Below are 17,832 nucleotides of genomic sequence, written 5' to 3' on the forward strand. Positions count from 1 at the left end.
TCTCATTAAAGTATTCCGTTTATAGACTTCAAGAAAATCTAAAATTTGGTTTTCAAAATTTTGTAAAAAATATCATTTAAATACTTTAAAGTATATCGTGTCTAAATCCTTTCAATTATCGCATTATCTCCATATGGTTTTGTCAAATTATGTTCACATGTTTTTAAATGATTTATTTGTTTTTTCACTAAATTAATTTCCGTCTAAATTAGTTTCGTTTAGCAAAAACAAAAAAAAAAGTTGTACTCGTATTTACAATAATCTCCTAAATTATTGAAACCCGAAATGACCTTCTATGTCTAAATAAGAAATCTTCAGCAAAATAGGACCCCTTACAAATCATTTTAAATCTATAACATTTTATGGGAAATGCCAAGTAGCGAAGACGTTTCTATGTATATATTTTGAAAAAGCTGTGCTTTTTGAAAATTCAGTGCCGATGGTGACGCTACCAGCGCCCTGGGAGAAATTGCTACGACGCTCCATGTCTACTAAAGACGCCTATATGAAAAATGCCAAAGTTGTTACTTTGTCAATTGAGTGATAAAAAACAAATGCAATTCCTCTTAGCAGGGCTGGTTATTGTACATTGCTAAGTATATTCTAATGTATCTCTTAACTTGGTAGCTCCCGGTCTACGTACAGTACAAAAAGTATTTAATAAGGATTATAGTTTTAGTACGATTGGAAATAAAAACACTTAACGAAAGAGTGTTTTTTTACTCGTAAATGTATTAAATGCTTTTAATGATGTAGAATAGAAAAATAATCTTAGGTTTTACGAAAGCTAATTATATATATATATATATATATTATTATATATATTTTGAACTGAAAATAACTTTTTACATTATATAAAATCGTGTGTGTGTTGACAGTGAACTCCTCCTAAACGGCTGAACCGATTTTGATGAAATTTTTTGTGTGTGGTCAAGTGGATTCAAGGATGGTTAAGATTCACAATTTGGTCCACTGGATAATGCTTTTTTAATTACTATACAGTTTTTTGGTATCCATATACATTTATATTAGAAATTTAAAATTTATTCATGCTTACTTTGATTTGTTTAAAAAGTTTAAAGTCTCTAAAATGAATCGTTCAACTATCCTGTTGAATTTTTGAATTCGCTGGATTTACCAGGAATGTAACCACATAACTTAAGAGTGAAAATTCGCAACGGCACGAGAGTAGTCATGAAAAAAAATTTTGGGTAATGTACTTGAAGCTACAATTTTGAATGCCAAATTTGTTCTCCTGCCACGAATCCTAATGATTCCTTCAAACTCACCCATTCAGACGTCTGCAATTTCCAATTCGCTTGGCATTTGACATGACTTTTAATAAGTCACAAGGTCAAACAATGTCGATTTGTGGGATAGATCTAGAAAATCAGGTCTTTTCACATGGCCAATTATATGTGGCGTGTTCTCGCGTTGGAAAACCGTCAGGATTATTCATTTATACTCCTTAAGAATTAACTAAAAATATTGTTCATCAACTCGCATTAAGATGAAATTAAACAAACATTATTGATTATTACGAATTGTTTTTAAAAAAATTGATGTTATTTCAGAATAAAGAATAACAAAATTATTACATTATTTGTCTTTCATTTCTTACTTTGTTTAATATCCTAATCGCTTAGTATATCATGCAGGACAACATATGTCGGGTTCGCTAGTATACATATAAAATATAAAAAATAATTCAATAAATGTTTTATTTCATATGATGCTTTTAAAAATATTTAAAAAATTCCTTCTTTAGGAGAGAAAGAAAGAGAATTTGGAGAGGTCCTCAAGCTAAAAACATCTATTAATTAGTAGCAATTTTGCTAACAGCATGTAAGTCGCATCTCTTAAACTTATTTTTTATTTTTTGAACATTAACCCGTTAATACCAAAGATACAAATTAAATAAAAACCATTAAAAACTAAAAAATATGATTAAATGTTGCGTGGTGTTATCTCTACTAGCTTACTATATACAATTATTAGATTAACATGTTATATTATCAATAAATTTCCTTGTTAAATTTAGAATAATTGTAATATCTCAAAATAAAAAATTTTATTCTATTTCATAAATTTTTGTATTTATTGAATCACTTATTAACATTACGACACAAATGAATCATTCGTAATGTATTTAAATATGAAACTCAATAGAGAGTTGCTAACTTGAATATTGACTATAATAAATATTATATGGATTTTTAGATAACAGTTTGTTATAAATATTTGAAAATTTTGTAAAATACAAATGGCAAGTTTATTTTTTGTGTCACTATTTTATAACATTTAATTATTTATTATAATAAAATTAATGAAATATCTAGTTGCTTGTAATTTATAACATAAATATATAATAACATTCTATGTATTTGTAGATAATTGCTTTATAAATTCCATAGTTTTCAACCCTAAGTGTATACTCATAGTGTAATAGATATTTTGATAGTTTTCTTTAAAGTCGGCGTCATATTAAAAACATGTTTTAAAAGGAGATGTTCTCATTATGGATGAAAGTTCACAATGAAAATTTTTTACCTAAAAAGATAATAATAGTTCTAATCTGCTTTTGTCGAAATAAATGTATTCCTTCTAAAAACTAAATAATGTACACGGTTAAAAGATTTACTGAGAACTTGTTTTCTTTTCTCATTAAATACTATAGATCAGGGATGCCCAATCCATCACGCTTCTCGCGTGTTTGTTTTTGTAATTCGTTTTGCCATACAATAGTCTTCCCATAAAATTGCCTGCTTTGTCGCACATTGATATATGTACAAAGGAGAATCAAATTATTATATATAATGTACGATGCAATGCCCATACATAACTAAGACACTGTTAAGTAATACTAATAATTTCTTTTCGTAAGTAGGTGTACACAGTCTTATACCATTATCCTCGATCTATCAAAATTAGGAGAACCATTACCCTATAGATCTTGTCTTCAATATTATGAAATACTATTTTGGGCACACTTTTTGGGAAAGGGTGTTCATGTGTTGTGTTATTCAACTATTAATAATTTCTAAAGTTTTCTCGTTGTTAATTTTTATTTTCCATTTCTGGATGAGTTCCAGGATGAGATTAACATGGTTTTGCAACGTGTTGGTTATATTTCTGGCATGATTATCGGAATATACATGCACGTGTCATCTACGTATAATGCTAGCACCGAGGGACTTAGTCTTGGGATATCAGACGTAAAGATGTTATACAACAAGGAGGAGAGCGGCAATCCTTGAGATACACTGGCTTCTATTCATCGGACTGATGAGATGAGAGGAGGAAACTGCAGAGGATTTCGGTCAGCCCGACTAGGACACCAAAACAAGACATTTTAACTACCAGGTCGTCGTGCCAGACCTTGTCAAATGCCTTGGCAGCATCCACCGAGAGTGAGAGTTGGTGACATTGTGATTAATTGGGATGACAGCATCAAATACCTGGGAATCTTGTTTGATAAGCGGTTCGCTTGGCACAAGCACATACAAAAGAAGTAGTTGCGCAAAAACACTGCACTGCTTATAACCACTTTTCAAACACAGTAACCTTAGCATGAAGAACAGAAAGCTGATCAGCTGATCTACAGCCAGATAATTAGACCAGCATTACTCTATGGGTTACTACTCTATGTCGTGTATAGCGAAGCTGCCCACTCTACTATCCAGAAGCTGCAAGTTGCTCAAAGTTAGGCTCTCTGAAGACTCTAGACTCAAAGTGTCTTGGTACATCCGCACAAATGACATGCTAAGAGACGTTAGAATAGACCCAGTTAACAAATACATAAGGGACATAATCCTGAAAATATTCGCGAAAACCGCCTGGTTGCCCTACTTAGCATTATCTAATCTCAGAATAATCACGAAACTACAAAGCTTAAAAGTGCCCAGATGCACTAACTCTTGCTGAATAAATAAATAAAGTTCTGATTATTTTCTTGCCAAAGGCGATATTTTTATCCTATCTATTTCTGCTGATTTCAAATCAATATAAGGAATTATTTGTGTAACTTATTTATAAACTTGATTACGAATAAGCGGTTTAATCATAGGAAACAAAATTTAACGCTTGCCAACCGTGTGTGCATAGGTGAATTCGTTCCTGCTGTAACAACCCTACCAATCCAAGGTGATTCTTTCATATTTTTGAGCATTTTGTTTATATATAAGTTCTTTTAGGAACTCCAAATTTATGGTTTAACTAGTATACCTGACTAATCTTTTTAACTAATCTAGTAAACCAAAAAAAAAAGAATAAATAATCATAATTGTATGTTTATTTGTGGTCAAAACAATATATTTTTTTAAATTTATGCATTGCTTATTTCATATAACCAAAGTTGAATAATAAACTGATTAACTAATTAAAAATTGAATTATAACTGATGTTTAACTGTTAGATACAACAATGTATGACAACAGGAGTGACAATAGTCACTCCACATACCCCATTATCCTTTTAATATACTAAGAGCTCAAACATTTATAATTGTATATATTGTATAATTAATTAATAATGAATTAATAATTTTAATTTTTTTAATTAATAATTAATAATTAATAATTAATTAATTAATTAATTGTATATATTTATAATTTTATGATAAACTATTATTCCCATTCTAATCACATATTTACTCGTGAAGTATGTGCAGATTTATATTTGTTATATATGTGTGTGTATACACATAAATAAATTGGTTCAAATCTAATATGAATTATAAATAATGAAATATAGAACAGTTTTCAAATTACCTATAAATTGGCTTTTTTGGATTTCCATACTCATCTTCACTGTCATCATCTTCACACTGAATTTTGATAACTTTTTTCTCGACTATACTCGGTGTGTTTGATCCTGAGGCATCATCGTGAGCCTAAAAATATATTATAATATAAAGTGGATAATTGAATTATTGCATAAAAAAATTTAACTTTATTTTATATATATTTATTGACATACATATTTTATACTGCGATGTATATAGAGACTTATTAAAAGGGAGTTTTTGAAAATGATGAATACTCTATGATACTATGATGAATACTCATTGGTTTCGTATCCAGTAAATTATATTTTTTAAAAATTAAAAATTAAAAATTAATTTAATTTAATTTAAAAAATTAAAAATTAGTTTAATAAATTTCTACTTAAAAATTCTTTTTCTATTTATATTTAATTTTAAAATATAATAAAAAATATAAAACTATATTATGTAACAGTGGGAATGGTTTCAAAATGTATGTAATTCCATTAAAGAATTAATGTGAATAAATCAATTAATAAAAAATAACATTAATATGCAAAATATTTAAAGATTTAAATTTTTATTTAAAATTTTATTTGAAAACAGTTTTTCCATTATTTTCCCATTTAGTTGGGTGTGTTTATTCAAGGTGGGATTTTTGTTTAATGGTTCAATACATTTATTATTATAAAATGGGTTTTATTATCGATTATATTAAGACTAAGTTAATTTTTTTTTAATTTTTCAATGATTCAGGGCAGCTAAGCTCAAATTTCCAACTCATTTTTCTCTTAGACGTCTAGATTACTAACGATAACGGGTAAAAGTTAATGAGGTTTTAAAGAGTTTATAAAAATGTTTATTTTAAGGATACTAACGACGTAGTTAGTGTCTTCATAAAGACAAAGATAATAACCTATGAATAATCTAATGAATTTTTTTAAATCTCGTAAGTCATAATATAAAAAAACTTTGACCCTTTATTGTCAAATACTCAGATGACTAGGCGAAAATCAGGTTCTAAATTTAAATGAAGAGACCCAAATTAATGTAAATTCATTGTGAAATTTAAAAAAACTCGCTTGTTGCACAGTGTTATTAAATCACATATAAAAATATAAAACAATATATATAATATCTCGGCTTCATAACTATAAAAATTACAATAAATAAATTTGCGGTTTTCCACTTAATAAATAATTAACGCTAAAAATTAACCAATAAAATTAAACGTTGAGTTGTAATTGTTTTGTTTTAAAGCAAAAGGCGGAGTTTAAGTTAAACTTTAAAAAACCAGTTCCCCAAAGCTAACCATCCACTAAAGTCAGAATAAAATATTAAATATTAATATAAATAATTGTGTTTAATTAAATTTAGAAATTAGACCATATATAAACAAAACATAAAATAAGTAAAACAGATAATCGCCATATATGTAAATGTAAAAAAAAAATTGATCTTAAAAGGAATGAAAAAAAAATTAGATAATATTCTTCATGGGACATCTCATAGTACTGAATCATTTGAACGTGATTTTCTATTTATTTTGAGCCTATAGCTAGTAATATGTCGCCCATAATTTGACGGTTAGTCATTTTCAAATTGTTTTGATCTGATGTTTTTGATCTGATATGATCTTTTATAAAAGCAATTAAAAAAAGTATAGTGGGGACAAATCATATGATCTTGGTGATAAATCCACATCAAGAAAAATGGAAATTTGCAGGAAATTTTGAAGCATAAATCTATTACATGCTTTCTATATTACCTTCTCAACACCCTGTTATTGTGCAGTGATAAGATAATTTGATATTTGATATAATGAAGTTATAAAAAAATATTGAAATGAGACGTACACAACTAATAAAATTTATTGCTAGAAATTTTCCAATATAAGTAATTAATTTTTAGTAGTTTTAAAATACAGTAAAAATGATCAAATACTTTTAACTTACAGCTTATAGTATATAAATATATACACCAAAATAATTATAAATAATAAAAATAAAATACTAAAATAAATACTAAATATATGTCTAGTAAGGTTATTCAGATATTTTTGGTCCAGTGTACAATTCGGTGTACAAATAAGTGATATGTTAAACTTCTAGATGCACTTTTTTAATTTTTTGTCAATAAATTTGTAAAACTGAACAATAATATTAAATGTATATATATCTTTTCGATTTTTGTTGAACATAAATAAGACAATTACAAGAAAAGTATTGACCGAAATTTTTATTTATTTAATTTTAAATTTTATTTATATTTATATTTATTTTTGTATTATTTTTTATATTTATTTATTTATTATTCTTTAATTTTTATCATTATCGGTTATTATAACGAGTAATAAATTTATTAGACCCAGATTAAGCATTGACCGATATTTTTATTTATTTAATTTTAAATTTAATTTATATTTATATTTATTTTTGTATTATTTTTTATATTTATTTATTTATTATTCTTTAATTTTTATCATTATCGGTTATTATATCGAGTAATAAAATTATTAGACCCCGGTTAAGTGGTAAATTGGTGAAGGGATAAAATTAAATACACATAAATTAAATATAAATTGATAGAGATATTCAGACGTAACTCGATAATCGTTATAGTAATCAAATGTCAAAGCAGCTGATTTTAATTTTAATTGATTTGTCTTACATAAATTTAAAAAAAATAAAAAAAAGTAAATTAAAAAATAAATAAAACTTATTTTATTGATTTATTTTTTCTACAAACATATCTTTATGTTTTTGTTAACTTTGTGTAACTTTACAACAAGAAGAATAATTTGATGTATTGCCAAATACCAAAAATTATTAAACTTGATGTCCCAGTATCTCGTTAACTCGATAACATTGGAAATTTATAACCACATACATACATGCAACTTTTTTACTTTATTCACGTCGAAATACCCCTAAAATATTTTTCTATCTACTCTTATGTATACTATCACTCGCATTTATAATAGGGTTGCTCTCTTTTCATATAAAACACGAATATATAATTATATATAATTTTATAAGTCTTGATTAATTTAAAAAAAAATATTTTCATTATTATTAATTGTATTAATTATTTATATTAATATCACCTTTCACCTTATCGGCTTTGTCCAAAATGCTGTTCACACTTTCACTGCTTTCACACGGCGCTACTAAATGTTTGTACCTGAAATCAAACTCCTGAGGACCATCATGTGAAATGCTATTACTTATGTTGGTGGAACTTGTGCAATCATCACCAACAGATTCAATGACCGATACATTGACATCGAACTGACCTTTTTCAGTCGTACCACTCATTTCAAATAATTTATTTCTATTCTATTTTCTATTTTGATAATATAATCTAATCATCGCAATGTTTTCACTTTAATTATATATTTTTATATATATTTAATATTTCCATATTGCTATTAGTTTTTTATTGAAACCGATTTCAGATTATTTGAACAACAGAACTCGAATAAGGCCGCCAATGAACTGAAGATCGGCTCGCTTCGAAGTAGTCGCTGTAATCTTCGTCTAAGTTTCCAGCGCTACCAACAAAGTGATTTTTTTCCTATTTATTTTTTTTTAAATGAGTTTCCATATATATGTACATATATATATACATATTATATATATTGTGTTTTAAAAGATAGGCATCTCAGTGCTTTTAATTAATAATTGCTCCAAGTGAACTTTTTATATTTAATTATAGTGTTCGTGTGCTAATTTTTAATCAAGCATTTTGCTAAATTAATTGTGGGTATTACAAAAACAGAAAACAAAAAAATTACTTAACAATTGTCGGTTGCATGTGTATATTCACTGTATATTAACTGTATAATCAGTTTATCGATATTGCATATCGCTAAGTTTAAATGCTTTTGGTTTTTCGCGATATATTTTCCACAAATAATACCTTATAAATGGAGTTCCATATTAAAAGAGTTTTGGAAAATTTGTTAGGAAATACCCTACTTTTTAGTAAGATATTCTTTTGCCATACTATGGAGACTGGGATTTCAAAATCAGTTGATATCATTTGCCGCTGTAGACTTTTATGCTTCTGAGTAGTCAAGAAGTTATGCAGTATTAATATTATTAGGTAGTTATATATAATTTATTATCTCCTGTTTTTGAGCACATAACTGCTCGTCTAACCAAAAACAAATAGTAGTTTATGGATCCATGAAATTTTGTTTTATATTTATATCAAAAGTCTAATATTATCGAAATATATCGTGTACAGAAGAAATCTTGATAATTTACAAGGAAATGAATTAATAACATATTATTTTATTTAATTATTAATTTTACTTATGATTTGTTGTAAGAACTTATTATATATAATATATAGTAATTATCAGTTTGATAGCCAACGAGAATAAGGGGATATATCCACCCTTGATAAAATGAACTGAAGATTAACTGAGTATTTTCTTCGTTGGCACAGTCCTAAATACGAAATTTCGAACAAATTCTGCAACTATTGTGTAAATCAATAGTGTCAAAAAATATGTTACTTAGGCCTGTTATAAGATTTTCAAGGATAAGTATGAAAGATTAAATATATTTTTAATCATAACTGTCAATATATAACTACAAATTTAATCCTTTGTTTAACATCAAGTTCTATTTCATTATAATATATAAATTTTAAATAATATATAAAATGTAACTTGAAATCAACCACATTAACCAATCAACATATCTTATTTAAAATTTTATTAGTAACTTTATGCGAGACTGAGCTACCTAAATACTACATCCCCTAATATGGTTCGATCTTTTTCTGCGAAGTCATCAATTTAATCTATCTGCGATAGGTTTTCCTTCTAAAGATGTTCTCTGTCATTTGCTAAAAGTTGATTGGCACCATCTATGGCACAGCTAGTGAGCTAGTTCCTGTCGCCATGTGTTCTGTCATTTGCTAAAAATTAATTGACATCATCTATGGCACAGCTAGTGAAATTAACTTTGGTCGCCATTTCAACAACTGCTGAGGTAGCTGAGGGTCATACCATATAATTGAAATAGTTCCTGTCGCCATGTGTTCTGTCATTTGCTAAAAATTAATTGACATCATCTATGGCACAGCTAGTGAAATTAACTTTGGTCGCCATTTCAACAACTGCTGAGGTAGCTGAGGGTCATACCATATAATTGAGGTGATGCATTAATAATTGATTTTTATTATGTCATCTTTAATGTTATAGGTTTTCTTCTAGACACTTTTTGCCATATTTAATTATCCGTTGATCGTATAAGAATACATAAGATTGTTTGCAGATAATGTGCTTTAAAAATGAATATAACACCTTGATTTTTGCCATAGTATTTTTGCAGAGAATCTCCAATTAAAATCGATTTGTCTAAAATAAGCAGAACATATTATTTTTTCCCAATACGTTTACTACTCTAGACTGAAATATTTTTTATTTGAATAGTAGTTTACTCTTTAAATAAATATTAGTCATTCAAATTTTTTTTTGCTAGACAGCCAGATAACACCCAACTTTCCTTTATTCATATTTTTTGAAATTTATTAGGTACCAATTAATAAATACACAATAGTTTTTGTTTGTAGGCCATTTTGTAGACGTTCGTTTTAACGTTCCTTTATTGCCTCATATTCCATTGCCTTTTGATATGTCCACCCTATATGGTATACGTTTTTCAACACAACCTGATCTCAACAAAATTGAAAATTTTTTTGTGTTTTTAGCATATCTACGTTTTTCAGGTATCTATCTTGAAAAATCATTTGAAACTTAATATGGGTAGATATTTTGCTGATAGTTTTGCTGATAACAGAACTGTACACTTCAACGGATATAACATATTTCATATCCATTTCATATAAATCAGTCTCCAAAATACTTAATTTTGCTCTGCTTGAGGAACTCATGAGCAAATCATATTTACATTAAAAAATGTGCTTCTTATTTTGCTTGGCCATTAAAAGAAGTCTTTCTGGCTACTAAACAAAAATGGTCGAAAATTAGGTTTCAGTCCTTAAACGTGCCTCGCTCCAATAATTCTAAATTGATAGTACATAAAAAACTTTAATTTTTTACTGTATATCGTAATGTCTACGAGATATTGATAGAGACAATGTATTGATCTGAAATATATATCTAGATTATATTATATTATATCAAGGTATAAAGAGAAATTAACGAGTCTATAAATTCAAAAATATTAACAAATAGAAATATTTAAAGCAGAATAAATGTTGTGCATATGTAGAGAGAATAAATAAATATTGCATAATTTATCGAGGACGTAGTGTGCTCTAATAAACGATATAGATAATAGAGATATTATACCTATATGTTACTAATAACCACATTCATAAAGGTAATATGTTTAAAAGTTATGTGTAGTAGGTGTGGAATGTATGTCCTTGGTCAAAGAAATAATAAAAGTCATATGGAGAGAGTGATCTATTTTCAGGCTTAGGGCGTCAAACCTCATCTGAAAAAATCTTTTATCATACAAACTGAAATATCTCAAAAATACCTTGCTTCAATTCTTAAATACGCTGGATATAAATTTCATATCATTTAAAAGTGTATTTATTTTATTTATTGATTATAGATATTATATTTTTGTATGTTTTGTTTTTTTTTATTTAATTTGCTAGTTTTTATTAATGACTGAGTTATACTTTGTATTCATCGCTTTTTTTAATCTTATTTTAATTATTCTCAGATTTTTGTTCATTTATGTTCTCTCCTGTAGTTACCTTATAGAAATGGTTTGAGTCATTTCATTTATACACATGTACAATACATACATATAGATAAATTTATGCATATATATATAATTTTATGTGATTTTTGTAATACTTAATTTTTTTGCAAAATTTAGAAAATCACGTCAAGCCTAGAGTAATCAAAATAAATTTAAATAATAATTTTGCGTGCTTCTGACAACTCATGCCGATCATACAAATTAAATAATGTTTTGAATAAATAATTATTTTTTTTACTAAATAATTTATATTTACAATTTTAAACAAATAAACAAATATTTTCAAAAAATTTGGTTTTTAAAAAGAAAAAAATAAACGAACTATTCCGATCGATTATATCAGAAATGCCTAGTAAGTAAATCTCTTTTCGTTCTTAATATCTACAATAAAATTTTTAAAATCCATTTTCTTCAAGAATCGGGTAAGTTTGATAATATTATCGGCAATATAATCTTAATGCGATTTCTTAAGCGCGTGCTTAAGTATTTTAATTCAAATCTGATCATCTGAAGTGAACTCTTGAAACACCAATTATCATCTACGCTCATTGTTTATTATTACCACATATACCATGTATATATATACACGCTTTCATTGTATCTAATAGGTTAGTACTCTACTGTGGCTGATATGCTGATAAGAAGCTTTTAAAGTTATTCCACAAAAATAAACATGAATGAATTTTAATCGTAAATTTGATCGCGATCGTAAGTCTTAAATTGGCAGCCGATTGATTTAAAAATTTTATTGAGTATTTTATTGCTTTATGGGGACATTGTGATTTATTGATATCAGTTTTCAAAGAAAATCGATTGTAGAAATTAAAAAAGGTTAAAAAATAAAAAAGCGAATTTCAGTTTTTGAAATAACTGAAATTAATAATTTATTAACAATATAGATGTGGAAGCGGCCACATGACTATTTATATTTTTAAAATTTTAAGTGCGATTATAGCGTAATATATTTTTATTTGAACTCAGTATGATATCTTTAGAATATATATTTAGTGATTGCAAAAATGGTGAAGCAATAATAATATTATTATTAATATATTTAACAAAAACATATGGAAAATCAGACAAAACAATTATTAACAAGCTTTAAACCTAATAAAATGGAGCTTTAAGAAGAGCAGTAAATGTTTCCTGATAGATCAGAAATACGGATTTTCTCATGGACTTGAGAGTTGCAGCAGATAAAAAATGTACAGAAAAAAAGGCGCTAAAACTCTTTGAAAAAAATGAAAAACCACAGCTAAATGTTCATCCAGACCTAATAACCGTTAAAAGATATATGAAACTACGGACACTTAGAAAAAGATTTACACACTTAACCTATACAAACACCACGATTATGCTAAAGTGGAACATATACTGTAAAACATATTTTTGAATGTTATATATACTTATGATCAAAAAAGAACGAGAATTTAAAAAAAACGCAAAATTTTAATAATAATTAATAATAATTTTCTTTATTATCGCCTTCAAAGTACGCTCCTCCTGCGACAATACATGCATGCCAACGCTTGATCCAATTTTCCATACAAGTTTTATAGGCCAACGAAGGTATGGCCTTTAGTTCACGCAGTGAATTCTCTTTTATGGCCTCTATGGTCTCAAAACGCGTCTATGGTCCTCGCAATGGCAATTTGAGTCAGGGGAAGAGGAAAAAGGCACACGGGGCCATATCTGGAGAGTACGGTGCTTGGTTGATGATATTGGTGGAGTTTTTGGCCAAAAACTGCGACACAACCAACGCTGTGTGAGCCGGTGCGTTATCGTGATGTAAAATCCATGCCTCTTTTTGCGAATGGCATCACGCAAACAACGCATAACGGCCAAATAATATTTCTTATTGACCGTTTGACCATTTGACCGTCCAGAAGGAATATGTGGTGCACCACACCACGAATATCGAAGAAAACAGTCAGCATAACCTTGATTTTGGACCGACTCTGGCGTTCTCTTTTCGGTTTCGGCTCACCTTCGAAGCACCATTCGGTCGATTGTTGCTTGGTGGTCAAATTGGCATGTCAAATTCATAGACCCATGTCTCATCACCAGTTATGATACTGGTGTTCGATGAATGTGGGGTCACTATCTGCGTTTGAAATCATCTCTTTGGCCACATCACAACGACGCTTTTTTTGAATGAAATTCAGCTAAAAATCGCCACACGAAAATTTTTCGACTTCTTTGTATAGACGCCAAAAAAAAACTAATCGTACGATATGCGTTAAACTTTGACAGGATGTGTATAAAGTGTTGCCAGCGTGAAAATAAAAAAAATTACCGATAGGACAAGCGCGAGAATTCAAAAATTAAAATTCTCGTTCTTTTTTGATCACAAGGTATATTATAGAGTATATAATACTCTATACAGTAGTATATTATATTCTGATCGCCCGCCTTCCCTGATAATATAGTTAGTCAGAGAGAATCTATCCCTGTATGCACCGAGAGGTACTGACAGGGTTACCAGCTAAATAAAGTAGACGTGATGATTACCATCTCCTCAAAGAAATAAGAAGATAACAAAAACATGTATATACCATACGTAGTTAAAAATATTCACAAAAATTAATTAAACTTAATAATTGGAACTTATTTTACGTACACATAAAAATACATATTTAATATGAAAATGATAAATAAAATAAAAATAAAGGAAAAAACCAATAATAGTGGCTAACATTATTTTAAATTTTACTATTGGAATAAATAAATAAATAAAATTTGTTTTATTTATTAATAAAATTATGTCAGTAGAAACTACTATATGTTGTTTCACAAATTCATAAATAATTAATTGAAATTAAACTCTTTGTTGCTTAATTAAAATTTAGAGTCATTGAATGAAACTTCAAAAGCAATTCAAAGCTCTTGTTTTTTAATTGGCAATACTTGTTATGATTTAGAAAAATAGATAAATACTAAATAATTATTATTGACAAAGTTGTTAGCGCCAAGCTAATAATGAAATAAATAATTACTCGTAAATATTTTATGATAATAATGAAAACAATTGATGGCAATCAATCTTCAATTTACCATAATGATGTTTTTATAATGTATGAAAAATCACAGAAAGAACAACGTAATTAAGTTTAATCATCATCTTCATTTTGAAAAAATTATGAAAAAATCCGAACTGTTTCTGTGTTGCATACTTTTAGGCAAACACTTGTTTTGTAATAAGCTTAACTGCAATTGACGGTCATATAATTATTATCTTTAATTCATAATAAATAAGTTCATAAAAAGTTACAATAAAAACTAGAGATCGAAACTATTCAATAAAAATCTAAAACAATTATTCTATTATATATACTTACATAGAAAACTTGAATTTTTAGTGTAAAAACAGTAGTGGTTTTTTTTTGCTATTAATAATACATATCATATATGATAGTAAAATATATTTTGTAGCATAATTTCTGCTTGGTTATCAGAAGCAGATATTTGTTTGTGTAATTAATTTACAAATTTGTATGTAGTTCTACATTTATGCAACGGAAAATAGAAAAACAAGTCTTATACTCGCAAGGTTCTATTGTAGCTATCCAGAATTTACGCATTTTGTTAGAGTTTTGGAAGACCCCATGTACCGCACATTACCCATTAAAGATTATCATGACCACGTTTAATTTCTTTAATTTTGCGACATTAAAACTACTACTTCGAGAGAGGTGTTTCTAGTTGATTGCGGCCATAAAATTTTAGGAGTTAGAGGCAGGATTTATATTATATTTGGATAAATATATAAAAATACATGGGATACTACTTACAACAAATAACATGACTACCCTTCACTCAAGGTGTGTAAAGTTTGATTCAGATTCACTGTGCCACATTAAGGATTTGTGGCAGAGTATATAGACAGTCTATAAACAAATACTTCATAAGATATATGTATTCCGAATGGACTCATTAACATCACGTTTCGGTTATGTCATATGTCAGAATGTCTACCTCTGGTTTAACGACAACAAATATCTCAGTTCTTGAACAAACATTAAATTTCATAGATAATTACGATGTTTTGGGTTTTAAGCAGTTATGAATGACTATTGAAAATTAGATTTCATAAAAACTTATAAAAAGGAATATATCTATTAGATATTTTATTTATATCAATACATTCGGTATAGTTGCGTTATACATTACAACGTGGTAGTATATAGTACAATATAGTTGTTAATAATACAGGTATTATAATTTAGCTACATTTTAAATATATTTTAACAATGAACTTACGATTATGACAAACATAGTCGTCTGCTGGCATTATTTAATGTAATTGCTACTTTTTTCTAGAATCAATAAATATTTTTTAGAAATTAAAGATTACCTAAAGATTATAACATACCGTTTTGTGGGATCATTAATATATCATTATATAATAACAACAATAAAATTGAAATATTAATAATACATTTTTATTGTTTTACCTCCCAGTCATTCATTATAAATTCAAGCACGAAACTGCGAAAGGCCTTATTCAAGTCATCAAGGCATTACGCACGCCCCTGAACAGTTGCCGCATAATAAAAAAAAAATTTCAAGCAGTAAAAATTTAATAAAACAATTCATTGCGGATTAAGCGAGATTTTTTCAATTTATTACAGTTTTTGTGTAAATAATTTGTTATTAATTTTTTGTTAGTCACATGATAAACTTTGTTACCAAAAAAAAAAAAAACTGAAGCCTCTCGAATGTATTAATTCTGTACAAAAATTTGGAATCGTCACTTGAAGAAGTGTGAATTATGCTCGACAAAGTAGCCAAAGACCTGCCACCTGTTTTTAGCAACGAAATGGGAAAACAGTGGTTAGAGTTCAAGTTGGCTTACGTAAAATCATTTGATGTTTTTATAAACTGCTAATTTATAATATTTATCTTTTTTGTTATGCAAAGCCTGTATAATTAAAACATCTGCTCAATAAAGACTGAGCTTCAATCTATTAGCACCAGCTCATTAACAATGTGGAGCTGTGAGAAAGTTCAACTGACTAAGTCACATTCTCTTCATTGTGTCCCAAATGTGAAATACTCGTTTTAATTTTAACATATATTTTAATCGGATTAAAATCAATTTCAAGTATAAATTATTCTACCTGAGTACGTTGAACAAATGCAGATATATATCAGATCACTTTTTCACAATTGCTTCATATTGTTCTAACTTGTAGCTCAGAAAACAATGTATTCTAAGCAATACTCGTATTATATATGTTAATATATTTACATTTAATTTCGACATTAATCTAAGTCATTAGTATTTATAAATTAAGTTACAGTACTTACACTTTCAGAACGGCTATCGGTTTTCTCTTCTTCCGTTAATGGTTCTTGTTCTTGCATTTGACATTTCAAACGTATTGCTTCGATTTCCAGCGCATTTATACCCGATGGCATTGAAATTGAGTTTCTGCGTAGATTCCTTCCAATATTATTTGTATTAATGATGACTTCAGGTGTTATACAACCACTGCAATAACTACTTATGCTTGAATCCTGCTCGTGTGCGCCGTCCAGTAATCTTATGTTCTCTGCAGAATTGTGTATGCTTTCCCGACTTCCATTTTTTTTCTCATCTTCATCTATGTTTATCAAAATTGAAAGATCAACATTTCTTCTTTCGCTTAAAGAGGCCTTACGTCCATTATGTGTTGACGTTTTAGACACACTATCGGCGGTTTCATCGTCAGCATATGGAAAGTCTAAGTTTTCCAGTGACTTTTGAATAAGTGGTTCTCTTTGGTGTTCATTTTCAATTTTTTGCTCTTGATTAATTTTACTCATATTAATTTATTTATTTATTTTTTTTCTGTTTTATTATAAAACAAAATCGTATATTATATTTTCCTTTTTGGTTTAATTCAAATTTTAAAAGTTTTTATATGTAATGCGCTTATCATAATATCTAGAACTAATATATAAGATATATTTTAGTTAAAGATATATCGGTGTAAGCACAAAATAATAAATCATAATAGTCTTTTAAATATATCTCAGTCTATATGTTTTCATTTCTAATGATCATTCATCTGATCATGCAAATTTTAAGGGACTGAAAATTTCAAAAGCACATAAATTATGTAGGACTATACCGTCTATTTTTTATATTTCCTGCCTTTTATAATCTTGTCGGAGTGCAGGCAAAAACCAAAAAAAACTAGCGAAAATATATGAAAGTAAAGTAAGTACTACGATTCTTTATATAGTGTAAATTTTATTAAAATATGTAAGTATTGTATGTATAATATACTAAAGCTTTACTTTAGATCTTTACAATATGTGGTGTCA

General features: G+C 27.7%; 1 protein-coding gene across 1 annotated transcript; it reads right to left on the reverse strand.

Moving 5' to 3' along the window:
• Positions 1 to 4,765: 4,765 nt before the first annotated feature.
• On the reverse strand, positions 4,766 to 17,328 carry LOC119666267. Its single transcript, XM_038075549.1, has 2 exons — positions 16,831 to 17,328; positions 4,766 to 4,891 (listed from the first exon to the last, which is right to left on the reverse strand). The coding sequence occupies exons 1-2, from the start codon at positions 17,326 to 17,328 to the stop codon at positions 4,766 to 4,768; spliced, it is 624 nt and encodes a 207-aa protein (XP_037931477.1).
• Positions 17,329 to 17,832: the final 504 nt, after the last annotated feature.

The sequence above is a fragment of the Teleopsis dalmanni genome, chromosome 1, assembly GCF_002237135.1.
Source record: "Teleopsis dalmanni isolate 2A chromosome 1, ASM223713v2, whole genome shotgun sequence".
Taxonomy (NCBI): domain Eukaryota; kingdom Metazoa; phylum Arthropoda; class Insecta; order Diptera; family Diopsidae; genus Teleopsis; species Teleopsis dalmanni.